General features: G+C 40.5%; 1 protein-coding gene across 2 annotated transcripts in view; it reads left to right on the top strand.

Annotated features, from left to right (window-relative positions):
- The window catches only part of LOC125882788 (protein PHTF2-like), a 64,375-nt gene extending 47,501 nt beyond the window's left edge, over positions 1 to 16,874 (top strand). The window contains exons 5-21 of one of the 2 annotated variants that reach the window (XM_049566644.1): positions 858 to 927; positions 1,518 to 1,676; positions 3,481 to 3,646; positions 7,540 to 7,701; positions 10,146 to 10,374; positions 10,466 to 10,612; positions 10,737 to 10,893; positions 10,994 to 11,064; positions 11,786 to 11,914; positions 12,039 to 12,124; positions 12,334 to 12,526; positions 12,614 to 12,745; positions 12,994 to 13,080; positions 13,870 to 14,025; positions 14,683 to 14,778; positions 14,968 to 15,093; positions 15,440 to 16,874. In XM_049566644.1, coding sequence (XP_049422601.1) covers positions 858 to 927; positions 1,518 to 1,676; positions 3,481 to 3,646; positions 7,540 to 7,701; positions 10,146 to 10,374; positions 10,466 to 10,612; positions 10,737 to 10,893; positions 10,994 to 11,064; positions 11,786 to 11,914; positions 12,039 to 12,124; positions 12,334 to 12,526; positions 12,614 to 12,745; positions 12,994 to 13,080; positions 13,870 to 14,025; positions 14,683 to 14,778; positions 14,968 to 15,093; positions 15,440 to 15,460 — 2,187 coding nt within the window. In that variant the 3' untranslated portion in view covers positions 15,461 to 16,874. The remainder of the gene's footprint in view (positions 1 to 857; positions 928 to 1,517; positions 1,677 to 3,480; positions 3,647 to 7,539; positions 7,702 to 10,145; positions 10,375 to 10,465; positions 10,613 to 10,736; positions 10,894 to 10,993; positions 11,065 to 11,785; positions 11,915 to 12,038; positions 12,125 to 12,333; positions 12,527 to 12,613; positions 12,746 to 12,993; positions 13,081 to 13,869; positions 14,026 to 14,682; positions 14,779 to 14,967; positions 15,094 to 15,439) is intronic. The other variant, XM_049566645.1, reaches the window with a different exon arrangement.
- The last annotated feature ends 318 nt before the right edge of the window (positions 16,875 to 17,192 follow it).

The raw sequence follows: 17,192 nt of genomic DNA, 5'->3' as shown, positions 1-17,192 counted from the left end.
CAGCTGAGCAGATAGATGAGTCACACATGCACACACGAAGTGTATGCATCATAGGAGGAAGTGACTGGTTGGCACAGGAAGTCAGCGTGCCACAGGGGAGTGTTATTCCCAGGGTCATAAACCGCACAAAAGCACTGACTTATAAAGCTACAACAGTAAACCTCACTGTGATGAATGATGGCTGTAACACACTTTGTTGAAATGATGCAGCTAAAAAGTCTTAGTGATGTTTTTTATTGACTGCAACCTGTTGCTTGGTCGGTTCGTTGGTCTATAAAAAGTTTCCCACTCTTGACAGCCACAGTTTTTACCCTAGGCGGCTGAAATTTGGCATGGAGGTCAAGTGTCTGTGTGAGTGGCAAATAAATCCAAATAGATTCACAGACTTGGCCAAGATTTCGTGGAAAGATTTGTCCTGAACCAAAAGACAGCTGATTAACTGATTGTGCATGTACGTGGGTGCAGTTTGCAAACTCATGCTGGTTTTCTTTTCTCTACTGAATTCTTTAACAAATGCAAAGCAGCAAAAGAGACTCAACATTTAGATGGATTTGATGCATTTAGGTTTAGGAACGTGCTCCTTAATCCAGTAGATGTGAGTAGATGCCCATACAGTGAAATGGAGAATAGAGCCAGTAGCTGTGTGAGCCTGACTGCATGGTGTGCCTTCTTAAAAGCTGAATATGTGTGTTCATGAAGGCATGAGAAGCCTCCTGTAGTTTAGTTCCTGTGTGTGTGTGTGTGTGTGTGTGTGTGTGTGTGTGTGTGTGTGTTAATATGTGTGTATTAATAATTAATGTCTCTGTGTGTTTTCTTTGTGTGGCATTGACTCTGTCTCTCTCTGTCTCCCCCTGCAGGGCTTGAGGAACAAGCCAAAGAAGACAGGACATGTCAAACCAGACCTTATAGATGTGGACTTGGTTAGAGGTGAGAAAAAAATTGTGTGTGTGTGTGTGTGTGTGTGTGTGTGTGTACTTCCTCTCCATCAAGCTAATTAGATCAGACCCCGAACATGCTCTCTGCTAAAGCTAAGAGACACACAACGTGGTCTCCTCATAAAACACACACATGAACCTGAGATGCCGGCGTCACCGTGCCAGCCTCCTGTCACTGTTAATCTTCACCCTCTTTCTGTCCTCATCTCTCCATCTGCGTTCTCATCTCCTCGCTTCTATCTCATATCCATCACACTTTCAATTATTCATCAAATCCGTCAAATTTATCTCCCGGTGTTATTTTATCACACGCGAAGACAGATTAAGTGATCAAGGAGGAAATGTTGGAAGGAGTTGATGACCAGACGGAGGGGGGCGGAGGAAAGTAGACAAAGATCAGAGATCTTTGCAGAGATAGGAGAGGAAGAGGAGTCGGAGAGGGAAGATGCAAAAGATAGAAAGATACACACACTGCTCTAATGTGACTCCAGGATGTATTAAGTGATGAGCTTTTTGCTTAATTAGTTCCTCTCGTTAAACTAAGTGTGTGTGCCTGAGTGTTTTTATTCTCTTCTTCTGAAGGTTCGGCGTTTGCCAAGGCCAAACCAGAGAGTCCGTGGACGTCACTGACGCGTAAAGGCATTGTCAGAGTCGTCTTCTTCCCGTTCTTTTACCGATGGTGGATCCAGGTCACCTCCAGAGCCATTTTCCTCTTACTGCTGGCTCTCTACCTGCTGCAAGGTGAGTTAAAACAGTTGATCCTCAGTGCTTGTTTAAATCTTCTACCAAAAAAACAAGTTCGTAAGATGGTCAACAGCAGGTTTTCTAAAAGCACACATGCAGTACAAAGTCTCCTCGAAAGCATGGAGTACTCCCGGGTTACGCCTACAGAGCTGCACAAACACTTGCAAGATTACTGCACAGTGTTTCCCACCACCTACACCACGATGCCCTTTCCAGCTCTGATGAGAACAGACTGTTATTTTATTTTGCATCTCTCTCTCTCTCTCTCTCTCTCTCTCTCTCTCTCTCTCTCTCTCTCTCTAACCCTCCGCCCTTCCTGCTCACTTCCCCCCACATACCACATAAAAACACACACACACACACCTTCTCTTTGTTTTAAACAGGGCCTATTATGATTCTCTTTATTTCTGTTATATGTATTATGTTCCAGTGTCTGATGTTCATATTAAATGTGGCTGAAGTTTTAAATTATGAGGTTAACATATGTAAAAATAATCCCTGTGAGCAAAAACCTCAGGCTTACGACTGTTCTGAATACTCTTGTTACCAACATCTTTTTACTTTCATGACAAGTTAATGTCAGCTTGTGATGGCTGTCTTGATATAGTCATCTGCTGCAGGCACACTACTGCCAGTTTTAATATTACACAGCACACACTAAGGATCAACCGATTATCAGCCATGATACTCAGCATTTTTACTATTATCTGAATATTTTTTTCATCCCAGAGCTGATATAATAAATTCATTGAATAGTGCAGTAAAGAGAACACAAACACTCAACACAGTGGCGTAGAAGCCCCATTGCCAGCTAACGTTTTGGAGGTGTAATTGCAGAGAGTACAGCATACCAACTTCAGGAAATGCAGGCTGCAGTACACGTAAAGAAGGTGGAAGAGCAGTGGCTCTTTTTTTAAGATAATGTTAAAAGTAAGCAGCCTATGTTTAATCACTTTAACACAGGATAACTAAAGGCATTTTATAGGTTATTGCAAGGTTTTGTGTTGGTGTTGTGGAGTTTGTGTTGTTTCAAATGTTGGCACCAATATTTTCATTTTTACCCCAAATTATATAGGTCAACAGTCTGCTTGATCACTTGCTAATAATCAGTAAGGGAACTGACCCCGAGAAACCCTATCTGTTGATCCCTAGCCTACATTGCTACATGTAGCTTCATGTAAACGTCAGGGGAACCTGCTGATGTTGTAAAATTCTCTCTGATTGTGGATCATATTTCTGCTGCAATATGTCACGTTGTGATGATTTAAGCTTTTTTTGGTGATTTATTTGACAGCAATGATGGTGCAGAGACACAGAGTGCAGATATGTAACACTCGGGAATGGTTACCAATCAGCAGACTGGGCTTTTTCGGGACGGGGGTTTAAAGACATTAAGCTAAACAGAGTATTTCAAAAAGAGGGTAAATATACAATAGCAGTTGCTTCGTTATACATCCCGCAGACACAAAGCAACCACTGGAGTTTGATGGATTTAAATCCAGTATCAACTTTTAGCCACATTTTTGTCTCCACAAACTTTTTTGGGAAAAAAAAAAATCTGGATCTCGGGCACCTTGACTTTCTTCTACATGCATGGATCATAGTTGTGTGTGCACATTTCCTGTAGGTGCAAGGACGTTTGAAATCCATATTAAGAAAATGTGAACTTGTGAACTGGGAAACCAAAACAGTGAGCTACAAGGGTTAAAAGCCACAGAGTTTGGTGTTAAGACAGTAACATTTACACTGACATTTAATTTCTCTGCTTATAATGTGGTAACATTTGTCTCTGCCCCTGCAGTGGCAGCAGCGGTCCTGTATGTGACCATCCCCCAGCCTCATGGGATACCAACCACCGAGGTGTTTGGAGCCATCTGGCTCATGTTGCTGCTGGGCACCGTCCACTGTCAGATCGTCTCCACCAGGACCCCGAAACCTGCCTCCAGCAGCGGAGGGAAGAGGCGCAGGTAACGATGAGAGAACACTGTGTATGAGGAGGAGTGAAAACCTGTTCAGGAAATGATGCACAGGGGGAAAGAAGAGGGAGGGGCAGAAGAAGAAGCAGGAGGGAAGCTTTTTGAGCGAGGAATAGATTAATCATACGAAGAGAGACTGGAGGAGATAAAGAGAAGAAGGGAAAATGGAGATAACAAGCACGAGAGGAGAAGAAGAAACAAATGAATCAGTCTTGTGTTGCTGGGTTGCGTGTGTCCTCGCTGTTTGCTTTCTGCCAAGTTCTCAGTCAGCTTCTTTCACAAAATATCAAAGCATTTTTATCATGGAGAGAGTTTCTGTCAACATCAGCAGACTCTGTGTAAAAGTAACGAGACAACCAATAGGGGAAAAAGGATTTGTATTGTATCTAGATGACATGTTTACCACTCACCAGGCGTGTTCACCTTAAAGAATCTCTCCATGATAAATCTAATGTCAGTGGTTAAAGACAAACAGGATTCACTGTGTGTGGCAGTAGAAAGTAGTTTGCTTTACTTGGTGTGTTTTTGTAGTTTTTATATTTGCAGTTTGTGGTTTTCTCTCTGTCAGTTTACAGCTTGTCAGTGTGTGGCTGCTGTTTCTGGTTCAAAATGATTTTAAGACAATTTTCAGAATCTTTGGGAAGAAAATTGGACCATGCCACAGTTTTGGAAAGGGTTGGTAGGGAGTGAGGTAACAGTGCTTGCTCCTTCACTCAATCAAGAAGAGAAATCATGAAAAGGGTATAATTATATTTACACAACGTTGATTCTGTTCCTCTGTATCTATCTTTCTCTTTTCCTCATCCAAGCCTTTATAGACATTTCATCTCATAAACAGAAATCAGTGTCGAGGAAGAAAATGCACACAATCTCATTATTCATAGCCATAACCATAGACTGTTCTGTATAAAAGACTGTATAAAAGAAGTGAACGTAGCCTCCGGGTCTTAAAAGTGAAGCCAATGCGCAAGTGCCGTAAACCTGCATTCTATCTCAAGACCAGCAGGGGGCAACTCCGCAGCCTCGTGCCTATGACCGAATCACAGCCGTGATGATACACAGTACAACATCACGACCTGCTGAGTAAGGAAATGTTAACAAAAGGTGATGAAATAAATTATTTAAGTATGTTATGTAGCTCCGTGATTAAAAAAAACAGTTCCCCCAGTCTGCTGCCAGGCAACGCAGTACACACGCTGGGAACTCACAAGCTACTTTGTATTTACATTGATCTGCAGCTGTGTAACTTCGTCCAGTTCGGCTGATGAAACGTTGTCAAACCTGGATGTTGGCACGGCCGGATTCAAACACACCTGGAGGTCTGCACAGAAGAGTCCTGGCTGTCCTTTTCCTCGTCCTCTCCTGACGAACACTCATAATTTAATTCAAATGTGATTTGGGGGAAAATATCCATCTTCTTGGTGTAGGATAGTGTCAGTTTGCGTCAATGTAGCAAGTGTGACAGCTGGTTAATTAGCGGTTGTATTTATATTTGTAACACCTGTGAGCGGAGTGATTTTACTGTAACATGTCCCACTCACGGAATGCCTCTCGTCCAATCAAATTACTCGGTCGGAACTAGCTGTTGTATAATTGTATATAATCTTATAGGGGTGGGAATCACCAGAGGATCCACAATACGATATTATCACAATATGATACTATCGCGATATGCTGAGTATTGTGATAATATACACTGAGGTATATTACCTTTTTTTAAAACTGTAAATTATGTCCCCAAAGGAAAACTTTGTAAACATCTGTTGTATCTAATAAGATAAAGTTTCAGTCTGTTCATCTCACTTCAGCCTTTTTTTTCCAGCAGCAAAATGTGTGTACTGGATAGAAAAAGCTATTGATTGTATTACTCTAATAGGGTGTATCCCTGCCCCTAGAATCTTATGGGATTGTTGCAGCCTAAAATACCTGATTTCACGGCACATGAAGTGAGAACTGCATAAATAGTTGCCATTTTGTGTGTGTTTGTATTATCTATTTAAAATCACAGGTAATTTGTTCCATTGAGAATAAAACCGCACTGTTCTGAGTTTGGGGTGTGTACAACGCTAAGGTTAGGATAGTATTGCAATATTTTTGTGTGGCAATATTGTGTTGTCACACAGCACCAAGCATCGATATTTTTATTATATAAATTATTGATATTACAAATACAAATCATACTTTAGTCTACTGGAGTAATATAATAAATTGCTTTTTGAGTCCACTAAATACATTTTGCTGCTGCAAAAGAATGGCTTAGGTGAGAAGAACAGACTGTCAACATCTGTTTTATCTAATAGGATAAAGTATTTCAAAGTTTTCCTTGGGGACATAATTTACAGTTGTAAATGTGTTGTAATAAATCTCAATATATCACATTATATTTTCTCACAATACTCAGCATATCCCAACATATTTAAAATCACAATAATATTGTATCCTGACTTAAGTGTCGTGATAATATTGTATCGTGGATCCTCTTGTGATTCCTACCCCTACCACTAACCACATTTATCAATCGCCGCACATGCAAAAGATCTGGATCTAACAGCCTCTGTCATGGTGATTTTTCTTGTCTGTTGTCCACGCGTTTCAGCCACCTTTGTGTCTCTACAACCAGAAACAAGTAATTGAGTTTGATGAGGGGCTGCTATGATTGACAGACTCACAGGAAACTATGGTGATTGGACAACATTTTTCTCGAAAAGAGGAACAGAAGACGGCGCTCAAGTCTTTCCTTTGCAAGAAGGACGTTTTTGCCGTTTTGCCGACTGGATATGGCAAGAGTCTAATCTACCAGTTAGCTCCGCTGGTAGCTAAGCTCTGGATACGTCACCCCGTGTATTGTTCTGATCGGTTGTAGTGTTATCCAATTGCGCGCAGTGATATTTTCAAATGCATGCTTGGTGCCGCCCCTCGAGTTGGGCCATTTACATTACTCATAGCCAGACCCTAAATCTTTCTGGATTTGGGTCTGGATTTCCAGGCTACAACATTGCAGTGTCGTGCAGAACTCACTTGTGTTTGACAAGTCACTATCAGGGTGGTGTCCAAAAAAAGACAAAAAAGAATAGGGTGGCAGTGACAAAAACGCCAAACTCAAGGCTTCACAACAGCACTTCACAAACCATTGGGTGACGTCACAGCGGCTATGTCCACTTCTTTTATACAGTGTATGTTCAAAACCAGCAATGACTGTAGCATCTCTAGCAGAGATAGATTAAAGCCTTTATGAACATCCTGTTTATCCTGCTTTTTAATTTGTAAACCAAAACACAACAGTCCTGTCCTTCACCTCTCCTCTGTGTCCTTTATCAAGTTGTTAAGGAGCAGCTCTGCAAAGTCTCTTACTTTATTATCCTGCAAAAGTAGACACTAAAGTACAATTTCCTCACGAAAAAAAGGATTTATGTTAAAAAGTAATGCTTCATTATCACATCTTAACATTTCAGACATTTATTGTATACCTGACTTTAAAAAACCTTTATATTTAACATTGTCTTTCATCAATACAAGACATGATAAATCTTTTTTAGTCAACTCAGATCATGTCTTCAGAATCAACCATTTTTAATTTTTTAAATGAAAATATCTACTTTTGCAGAATAATAATCTAAAAGAGTATTTTGGTAGAATTTGCCTTTTAACTGTATCAGCCTCTGTGTCCAGCGGAGAACCTGAGTTTTCGATAGCAGTGCTTTGCTCATTGAAACATGGCACTGTCTAATGTCAGAATTTTTTTTTTTTTACTGTAAACACCTGATAACATGTCAATATAAAAAGCAATCAGGTTCCTGTTGGACACACTGCTGTAGTTTCAGGTCGTATTAGCCTCCAGGTCCTCTCTAAGTCTCTCTCCACCCTGTATTCTTTCCAAACTGAAGGAAGTTGAGGAAGGCATCTCAGATGGAGGTGCATAGGGAAGGCGACGGGTCTAGCACTACCGATAACACACAGGAGGGGGCGCCACACTCCCACTCAGCCAGCACCACATACAGCCTGGGCGCTCTCTTCCAAGATTTCTGGCATGATATCTGTAAAGCTGGGTGTGTATTTTTGTTTCCCATCTTCCTGAAATGAGACGATGTACAGAGACAGGACTGGGGTTCAGTTCAGTAAATGATCCAAGATAATGTTTTTTGCCAGTTTTAATTTTAATAAATTATGTCTTTACAGTGAAACTGTAAGATTATTACACAGGTTATGTCTTCAGCCAGTAAACAGTCTTACTGGTTGCTCTTACACACTTTGTCATTATGTTTTAACTGAAATACAGAGTCAAGAGCTGAACCCCAGCCTCCGACCTCAAACCTAACCCAAGCTTCTTCAGCTGCAACGTCACCTCCTCTCCTGTCACATTTTGAACTTCAGTCTTCCAAGAGAATGTCTTAAAAAATGTATAGGTTGATTGGATGTGGCTCATTTCATGCAACAAACTTAGTCATTACAAGCTCTAACTTGAAAATTCCTGAACCCAATGAAAAACAGGCTCAGTAGGTATCACACACACAGTTTAAAAACCTTGAAGTCAACAGTACAAATATCTACCACAAATACAAATAAACCCATTGAATGTAATTTTAAAGTCAGGTAAAAGTACATAAATTAGCTATTTTCAAAAAGTTATTAAACGATAAAGGAGTAATAAAACAGCTGTAAATGATTCATATATATGCAATGGATATTAATACTTCCCCATGAAGAACATCTAATGAAATTAAAATAATGAATCTTGGAAAAATATAGTCAAAATATCCAAAAAATGAGCTTATTCATCTTCAGCAAAATCTGTGGCACTTTTTGTTTTAATATGCAGGACCTTAAAACTTCTGTATGTGATAGAAATTTAGTTGCAAGACAGTGAAAACTAGTGAAGATGTTAATTTTTGAAAATTAAAAATTCTTGGTTTGAAAAAAAAAGTTTAATTTATTTGATTAATGTTAAAACAGCAACAACAACAGAAAAAAATTAATTAAAAACATATTTAGAAATTATCCTTAGAGTTCTTTGGATGTTCAGTACAAAGTTCAACCAAATTCAGTAAAAATAGGCAGGAATATGAAAAAAAATTAAATTTAGCTCCAAAATTCATAACTAGAAAAGTATTTGGAGTAGGAATGTTCTTAACAACTAATTTCTTTGATGTTTAAAATGGAAGTTTAAAATTAGATGAGTGGACTACGCTAAAAGTAAGAAGACACTCACAAAACAGTCAAAATTAAGCACAATTTAATCTGCAAGGTTAAACATTATCATTAATAATATAATTAATTACATTTTTCGATGACTAAATCATATTTTGAATGCAGTTGAAATGTGTGGCACTCTACACAGTGCATTTTGAACATTGCACTATTTTAATACAAGCATGACGACAGTGCACTAAAGAAAGTTAAATACTATTTATTGAAGAAAATATTTTTCAGGAAAATACATTTTTAGAAAATATGCCTAATTATTACAATAATATTTTCATTGGCTGAACGCAATAGCATAAAATAATTATTTTAATATGTCTGACTGACTAGTATTTCTGGTGCTGACTAGCAAGGGTAGCAACGTTTAATCGACAAGTCAGGAGACAAATTCTGTGTGAGTTGTCCTGAAATGACCCATGTATGTAACACTCAATGTTGATATGCGGCATCAGATTATTGGCTGTACAACTATTAATTCCTGAGTCACCAAAGTGTATCAACAGAAACAACCTTTAGTCTTTGTCACCGCTGTTTTCTGTGAGGAACGGAGAGACTTTGCAGCTGATGTTGATGTGCATGACATGCTGACCAAGCTGTGCTCAAAAGAAGCGTGGGGCGTTTGTCTTAGCTGGGATAAAATCAACGATCTAAAAGTTCCTCAAATGTCTATGATTTGAATTTTGTCTTGATTGTCTCAGACAGCTGCCTCCTCCCCATGCTGTGACTTTGACAAGCTGTCAGCAGAGTGCAACAGTGTGGAACATTACTGAGCACTAAATGAGTCCTGATTTGGTTTCTTCATCTATTGATTATCTGTCGCACACACTTCAGCTCTCAGCGCCAGACACTTCCACCTCTGACAGTTCATTTTGCTCAGTGATACTGCCGTTAATCCTCTCATTCACTCACTTGTTTGCCTTTTTAACTTTAAGACGTTTTGTAATTATCTTGAGAAAATGTGACTGCACGAGGAGTTGCACCTGTAAGATACTATAGTTACAGTGCTGCTTTGTTTTACTTGGTTAGTGCTGCAGCAGGTCGTCACTACATTCATTTTTCTGCAACACCTTCTCTCCAACATTGGCGTTTCCACTTTAGTACAAATGTTCCACACGGTTGTGTTTGATGCATCCTGTTAGTGTGATTTATCTGCATGTCAGCTTCAGAGATGTGACGTCATAACTCACTGACCTGCTGTGTTTGTATCCTAATAATTGTCTGTATCCACCTGTCCGTCTGTATATGTCTTTTCCTGTCGATCTCTCCTGCCGTCCTCTGCGTCTTCCCTCAGATCTAAGAAGTCCAAACTGTCCATTGACAAGTCGACGGAGACAGACAACGGCTACGTGTCGCTGGATGGCCGGGTGACCAATCGCAGCAGCGAGGAGGGGCTTCAGCTCCACGAGCAGAGATGCGATTCCTTAAACAGGGGGGAGGAGGTGTGCTGGAACTCTCACGTCCAGCCGGCACATGCTCACACACCCCGCAGCACGGGGCTGATGCTGGCGAGCAGCAACAAGGTGATCCATCAAACCTAAGACACAAGTGCTGTTTGACTACAGGTCAACAAAATCTCAAGGATTTGTCTGACATATGTTTTGTGTCTTTTAGGAGCCAGCGTCAGATGAGGCGTCCAGTGAGGAGGACCCTGAAGCATCCTACAGCGCCCTCCGCAGGGGAGTGGAAAGAATGAACAGCGACTGTACGCTCAGAAACCGCAAGAATACACACCACTACAAGAAACACTATGCTGTGGAGGTAACACACACACACACAGAAGGAAACACGTTAACTCCTCAAAGCTGTGTAATCATGTTATATCAGAATAATGAGAACAGGACATAGAGTAGATATCCTTTCATATTTTTCTCATGTCTTTCAGGATGTCCCCAAGTCTGGCACCAGCTGCAGCTCCAGATGTTCCAGTCTGAGGACTCAGGACTCAGAGAGCACTCGACACGAGTCCGAGACAGAGGACCTGATGTGGGAAGACTTCCTGCACTGTGCCGAGTGCAGATCATCCTGCACCTCAGAGACAGGTCTGAAGACCAGATCAGTAAAGAACAGATAAAGAAGCATTCATGACTGGTTTGTTTAAACACGTCTGCAGCCTGTGACTGTGACTCCTTTTCTTTACAGAGGGAGAAGGAGGAGGGACGCCTGTCTGTCCCCCTGCGAAAAAGGAATACAGAGACGACCCTTTCCATCAGGTCTGTAAACGCTCTAAAATAAGAAATGAGGCTTGCTTGGGGCGAGATAATAAACATATTAGATTAAAGGTTTGATAATTGGAAATAGTTTATCATTATTATTTATTCCTCGTTCCTCATGTAGGCATGTGAGTTTTCTTAACAAATTCAAAGTAACTCAGGGTGAGTGACTGATATAAAAATGATCATTTTGTGGGTGAAGTATTCCTTTAATAGAAATCTAACAAAAAACTGAGCTTAAATTGACTGAGATGTGTCTTTTTTTTTTTTTTTAGATGTCTTGGTTACATATAACTGCTTTTTCAACAGTTCTTAAATGACGAGATTCCCTTTACAGTTGACCTGCTAAATATATGTATTAAAACGTTAACTTTGTGGCTTGTGGCTTAGTGGATAGAGCAGGTGTCCCATATACTAGGCAATGTCTGTGCCACTGTGGCCACAGGTTCAGTTCCAGCCTACGGCCTCTTGCACCATGTCATCTTCTCTCTCTCTGTCCCCCTTTCACACTGAAACCATCCTATGCAATAAAGGCAAAAAGCTAAAAAAAAAAAAAAAAAAAAACCACTTTCAATATGTTAACTTTGCAACCAGATGTTGTGTTAAAACCTAGGCCCTGACCCACAAATCCCAAACACATTTGGTTGCTTACTGTGTCCCATTTGAATAGTATTACAAAGTCAGGTCAGTAATAATGTGTATGTTGATGTGTATACCTCAGGGTCACGTTCCCTGGCTGCACAGCTCCAACCCTGGTTTGGAGAGAGTGAGCGCCATTGTGTGGGAGGGAAACGAGTGTAAGAAGGCCGACATGTCCGTCCTGGAGATCAGCGGCATGATCATGAACAGAGTGAGTGACGAATTCTGTGAACCTGAAAGGAAAGCGTATATTTAATATTTTAACTTTCAGTGTAAGACAACAAATGGAGGTGGAGAATTATTAAAACACAACTTTTCTCTGCCTCCTGACGCAGGTGAATCTCTACACTCCTGGTATTGGTTACCAGATCTTTGGGAACCTGGTTTCAGTGACGCTCGGCCTCACACCTTTCGCGTACAGGTACAACATACGTCCTTTCAACGTGTTAACATCTAAAAACAATTAAATACCATGGAAAAATGGACTGGAGAAATATTTAAGAAATAAATAAATTGTGCCACATATTTTAAATTTAGTGAGGTATCACATATTACAAACTGTCAGTAGCACAAAAGTATGCAAAATTTGGATATTGGCTGTTTAACTCAGTCTCTGTCCATCTCCTGCAGGCTGGCTCAGTACCGTGACTTGGATCAGCTGACCACGCTCTCAGCCAATGAGCTGCTCTCTGTGGCACTGGGAGGCGGGTCTGGATCAGACGCCTTGGTCATCACCATGGTAACACTCAGCTTCGTGGTGCGCGTTTGCCTTATATGGCTCTTCTTCTTCCTGCTCAGTGTAGCAGAGAGGACCTACAAACAGGTGAGGTTTGGTTTTTCTTAGATGGATACTCACCTGAACTCTCCTGTCATTTCTGATTAAACTTATTAATGTTGTTGGCTGTTTCAGAGGCTACTGTTTGCCAAGCTATTTGGTCACCTGACTTCAGCGCGCAGAGCCAGGAAGTCTGAAGTCCCCCATTTTAGGCTGAAGAAAGTTCAGAACATCAAGATGTGGCTGTCGCTACGCTCCTACCTCAAGGTAGCTCACTGATGACGTTCACACCCTCTTTAAAAATGTACCGCAGCTGTGATGTCAGTTCAGTCTCTCACTTCTGACTGGTAATTAATGCAATTAATCATAAATAAACTGGGCGAATGAGCTGTTTAACTGGAAAAATAAGCATCTATGTTAAATACTACAAATGTATCTGTTAATTTGGGAGCTGGACAGATGAACAGCTTGAACAAAATGAACTGTAGTTAGATTGAGTCCTGTTGTATTTGCAGAGACGGGGTCCTCAGCGTTCAGTGGATGTGATTGTGTCGTCTGCCTTCCTGCTCACTCTGTCTGTTGTCTTCATCTGCTGCGCCCAGGTAAGATCTGATTGGGTCACATCATTACAGCCAAATTAAACCTGTAAGTTTAGGAACGGCTGGATTACAGTCAACATTTATGATCATTTCACATCGTGTGACAAACACAAAAACATGTAAATGCATGTCAGCTACAGATCTGGCTTTTGTCTAGTTTTTCTACTGTAGTTGTCACTGACAATACCATAAGGACAGCAGCAAATCTTCACATTTCATTCATCAAAATAATTGCAAATTAATGTTCTAACACTTTATTGACTAATCATTTACGCTGCACCTGTATAAACTATTGGGTAGTTTAATTTATACGAAAACTTTTTGTGTGTTTTACATGCAAAGATCTTAATTTGTAAAGTAACTGAAGCTGTCAAATCAAGGGTAGTGAAGTCAAAAGTAAAACTTTTTCTGGAGTAGAAAAGTGGCATGAAAACCTGAGATAAACTACCTGAAATTTGTATTTAAGTAAAGTACCTGAGTAAATAAACTTAGTTACCTTCCACCACTGTTTTCAGGTTTACTTTACCTCAGTTTTGAATGGATTTTTAATTAAGCAACAACAAGTAAATTGTTCTTGTAATTAAATCATATTTTGTTAACCTCAGTGAAAACTGGTTGAGTCAGTGTTGATTCCTGCCACAACCACTGGAAGGCGGCAAAATGTTCAAATTCTACACATGATGGCTCTTAGTTATCTAGAGAGCTTTGACGCCTGAGACTGAACATAAGACAACTTGTGCCAAATGAAACATCTCCACAGACTGATTAATGTCCCTACCTCTCGTCCTCCAGTTGCTCCACGTCCATGAAACGTTCCTGGAGTGTCACTATAACTGGGAGCTGGTGATCTGGTGCTCCAGTCTGTCTCTGTTCCTGCTCAGGTTCGTCACTCTGGGCTCCGAGACCAGCAAGAAGTACAGCAACACCTCCATACTGCTCACCGAACAGGTACACTCAGAACATAGATGTTTAAACACACAGCAGACACGTCTTCCAGCACGAGCCCTTTTTAGACAGGAGTTGTGCAAATTTGCAGGAAAGCCCAATCAGTCTTCTTTCAGCATTGGCAGTACAAAAACAAAATCGGGGAGTGCCGCCCGCCTACTTGTGTTTATACAAAATGTGCCTTTTTCAAGGCAATGGGGGGCGTGAGCAAGTAACAAAATGTGTAGCTCAGTGTGTGACGTAAACAGTGACATCCTTCGGCGATTCTCTCGTAAGTCGGCCCATCCTTCACTGTTCCTATCTTCTGACAGTTAATGGCCTCTTCGTTTGCGAGGACAAGGAGGGTGCACAATTCTTTGTCTCCCCACTTGCACATCTTTACAGTGTCTGTCAGGTTTGCATGCGGCGTCATCAACAGCTCCTCCCACAAGTCTTCAACAGCCCCTCCCGTTGTGGAAGGCCGCCGGTCTGTTTAAACTAAAAGGGGTCCGCCAATATGACTACCCTACGAGGCGGAAAATTGGGCACCTCGCATCAACTCGCCAATCTGGCTCTGTGTGTCTAAACGCTGTCAGCTTGCCGGCAAAATGGCCCAACATTCACGGAAAATCTGGCAGTGTAAAAGAGGCTACTGACACTGATCTGTTGTGTGTTTCATAGATCAACCTGTATCTGAAGATGGAGAAGAAGCCAAACAAGAAGGAGGAGCTGACACTGGTCAACAACGTCTTAAAACTGGCTACCAAACTACTCAAGGTAACGTCTGTCCTCACAGCTCCTTTAAGAGTCATTTTAATACACTTCATTATCAGGATTCTTAACATCTAGTTGAGGCAGAGCTCTTTATTTATTCCAATCCCTGCAACAACAGTTTTTTTTATTAACTCTTAAATACGCTCTCTAATCTTCACTCCTGTTTCCCCCTCCCCTCCTCTCTGGCTACAGGAGTTGGATACTCCTTTCAGGTTGTACGGTTTGACTATGAACCCTCTGCTCTACAACATCACCCAGGTGGTCATCCTGTCCGCCGTGTCGGGAGTCATATCTGACCTATTAGGGTTTAACCTGAAGGTACGTGTGTGCTTCTTTGTTCCTTCAGGGTCAACACTGAAGACATCTTGATATTGGTCTACAGCACAAACTCACCAAAGTTGAGCTCAACATGCATATTTACACAGAAAATATGAACTGACTGCATTCATTTCACTGACATCAGTTACAGTTTTAATACAGCAAAATAAATGATCATCACTAGTAAATTAGCTTGCTGGCACAGAAGTAAATCTGTACATAAGTCTTAGTACATATAGTATGTCATTTAAAATAATCATAGTATAGCAATTGACCTAACTGATTATATGCTGTGTGTTTAAACATGAATAAACCAGCAGGTTTGTGTCTGTGTTTCTGTTCACAGCTGTGGAAGATCAAATCATGACAGTGAAGAGAGAACCAGCGTTGACCTTCACTCTCACTGACTGACTACCTGAATGCTCATCTGACTGATCGATCTAACGGTCGACTGACTCAAAGACTGAACGTCGGCCTCGACATATCGGAGTGCTTTCACCTTCAACGTTCCCACTTTGTGCAATTACACTATTTATTTACCCACTCAGTGTTTTTACTTAGGGTTTATTTCAATTGTAGTTTGTTTCATTTGTGTGTTCCACGACACAAAACAATGCGTTGTTATTTTACCTGTCTACAAAAGTGTTAGTATTATTAAGCATAAATTATGTTTAACGTGATGGTTTAGGTTCTCAGCTGCGTTTCCACCAGTTCAGTTTTCATTTCAGCTCAACCACACATTTGAAGGCGAAGTTCGGAGCTGCCGACGGGACAACAATCATTCATTGTCATTTTTGTGTTCTATTTTCTTAAACTGAAAGTTATTATTTATATGTTGAGCAAATTTTAAAACAAAACTTCAAACTCTGTTACGACCTTAAAGTCTGTTTTAAAAATACATGTGTTAGTCCAGTGGTTTTCTTCATACAGAAAAGAAATTGGAATTAGTCGAGGTGACTCTCTAGTTCAAACGCAAACTAATGGTTACAGTTTAATAAATTATTTTGTAGAAGACGGTTTAAACCACAGAGTATACTCCTGGCATTTAACAAACCTCTACTCTCTACTCGTACCAGCTCCCAGGTGTAAGCGCTTTTTAATAATTACATTTACACATCTGTTAATGGATGTTAACATCACCGTTCTGCAGGTGACTTTTTTAATCTGCTGACTTACTTGAGATAACTGTTCCCAGGTTTTGTTCTCACCAGGAGAGGCACAATGCCAGACGACATCAGCACTGCAAAGACACAATCATCCAGTTAATGGAAATAACAGAACGTGGAGAACAGGTGACATTTACAGAAAACTCTGAAGTTTAAACTGATTTTTTTTTTCTTTTTTTAGTTTTAATTTCATGACCCTGATACCTGGGTTTGACAGTATTTCCAGTCATAACGTGTGTACTGTAGTCTCACGTCCTCACAGAAGACGATCCGTTATTGATTTCCGTTAGAGCGTGACGACTTCTAACTTTGGCCTATTCGCTGCAGGTGAAACATCCTAAATTAGTAAACATAATCACTTCCTTTAGCTTCTGATTAGCTCTGATCACATGCGGTTTTCTTGTTTCCTTGATGATCTAGATTCATTGAGTAAATTTACACAGATTTTTTTGTTTCTGGAAGTCAAGGATCCTTCCTTGATAGGCCATACCTTCAAGGAAGGATCCTGCAGAGGCAAGGCAAGAGTCCTTCCTTCCTAGCATTTGATAAACACACATTGGAACAGGCTAACGAGTGTCCTCAGGTATACATCATTAACCTTTGGGGGGGGGGGGGGGGGGGGCGAACTATTTAACCTCCTGAGACCTGAACTTTTGTGTGGTATGCCTTTTTAATTTCTCCTAGCTATTTGGGATCGGTAGGACCCAATAAGTATAAAAAACAAAACATTGTCAACGATAAAGTCGTAGTGTCTTCAAACGAGTACTTCCTAATTAACAGTGTCTTATCTTGTTACTGTTGCTAAACTTGGTCAAATTTGTTGCCATACCAAACTACAAACATAGTTAATCATCGGTAAACAAGTTTAAATTGTAAAATGTTTCTACATGGATTAGTGTATTGTGCTCTTACTGCCACTAGATGGCACAAAAA

The sequence above is a fragment of the Epinephelus fuscoguttatus genome, linkage group LG22 (genome assembly GCF_011397635.1).
Source record: "Epinephelus fuscoguttatus linkage group LG22, E.fuscoguttatus.final_Chr_v1".
In the NCBI taxonomy this organism is placed as follows: Eukaryota; Metazoa; Chordata; class Actinopteri; order Perciformes; family Serranidae; genus Epinephelus; species Epinephelus fuscoguttatus.
The sequence above is the reverse complement of the archived record's forward strand: the minus strand, read 5'-3'. Positions and strand labels throughout refer to the sequence as shown.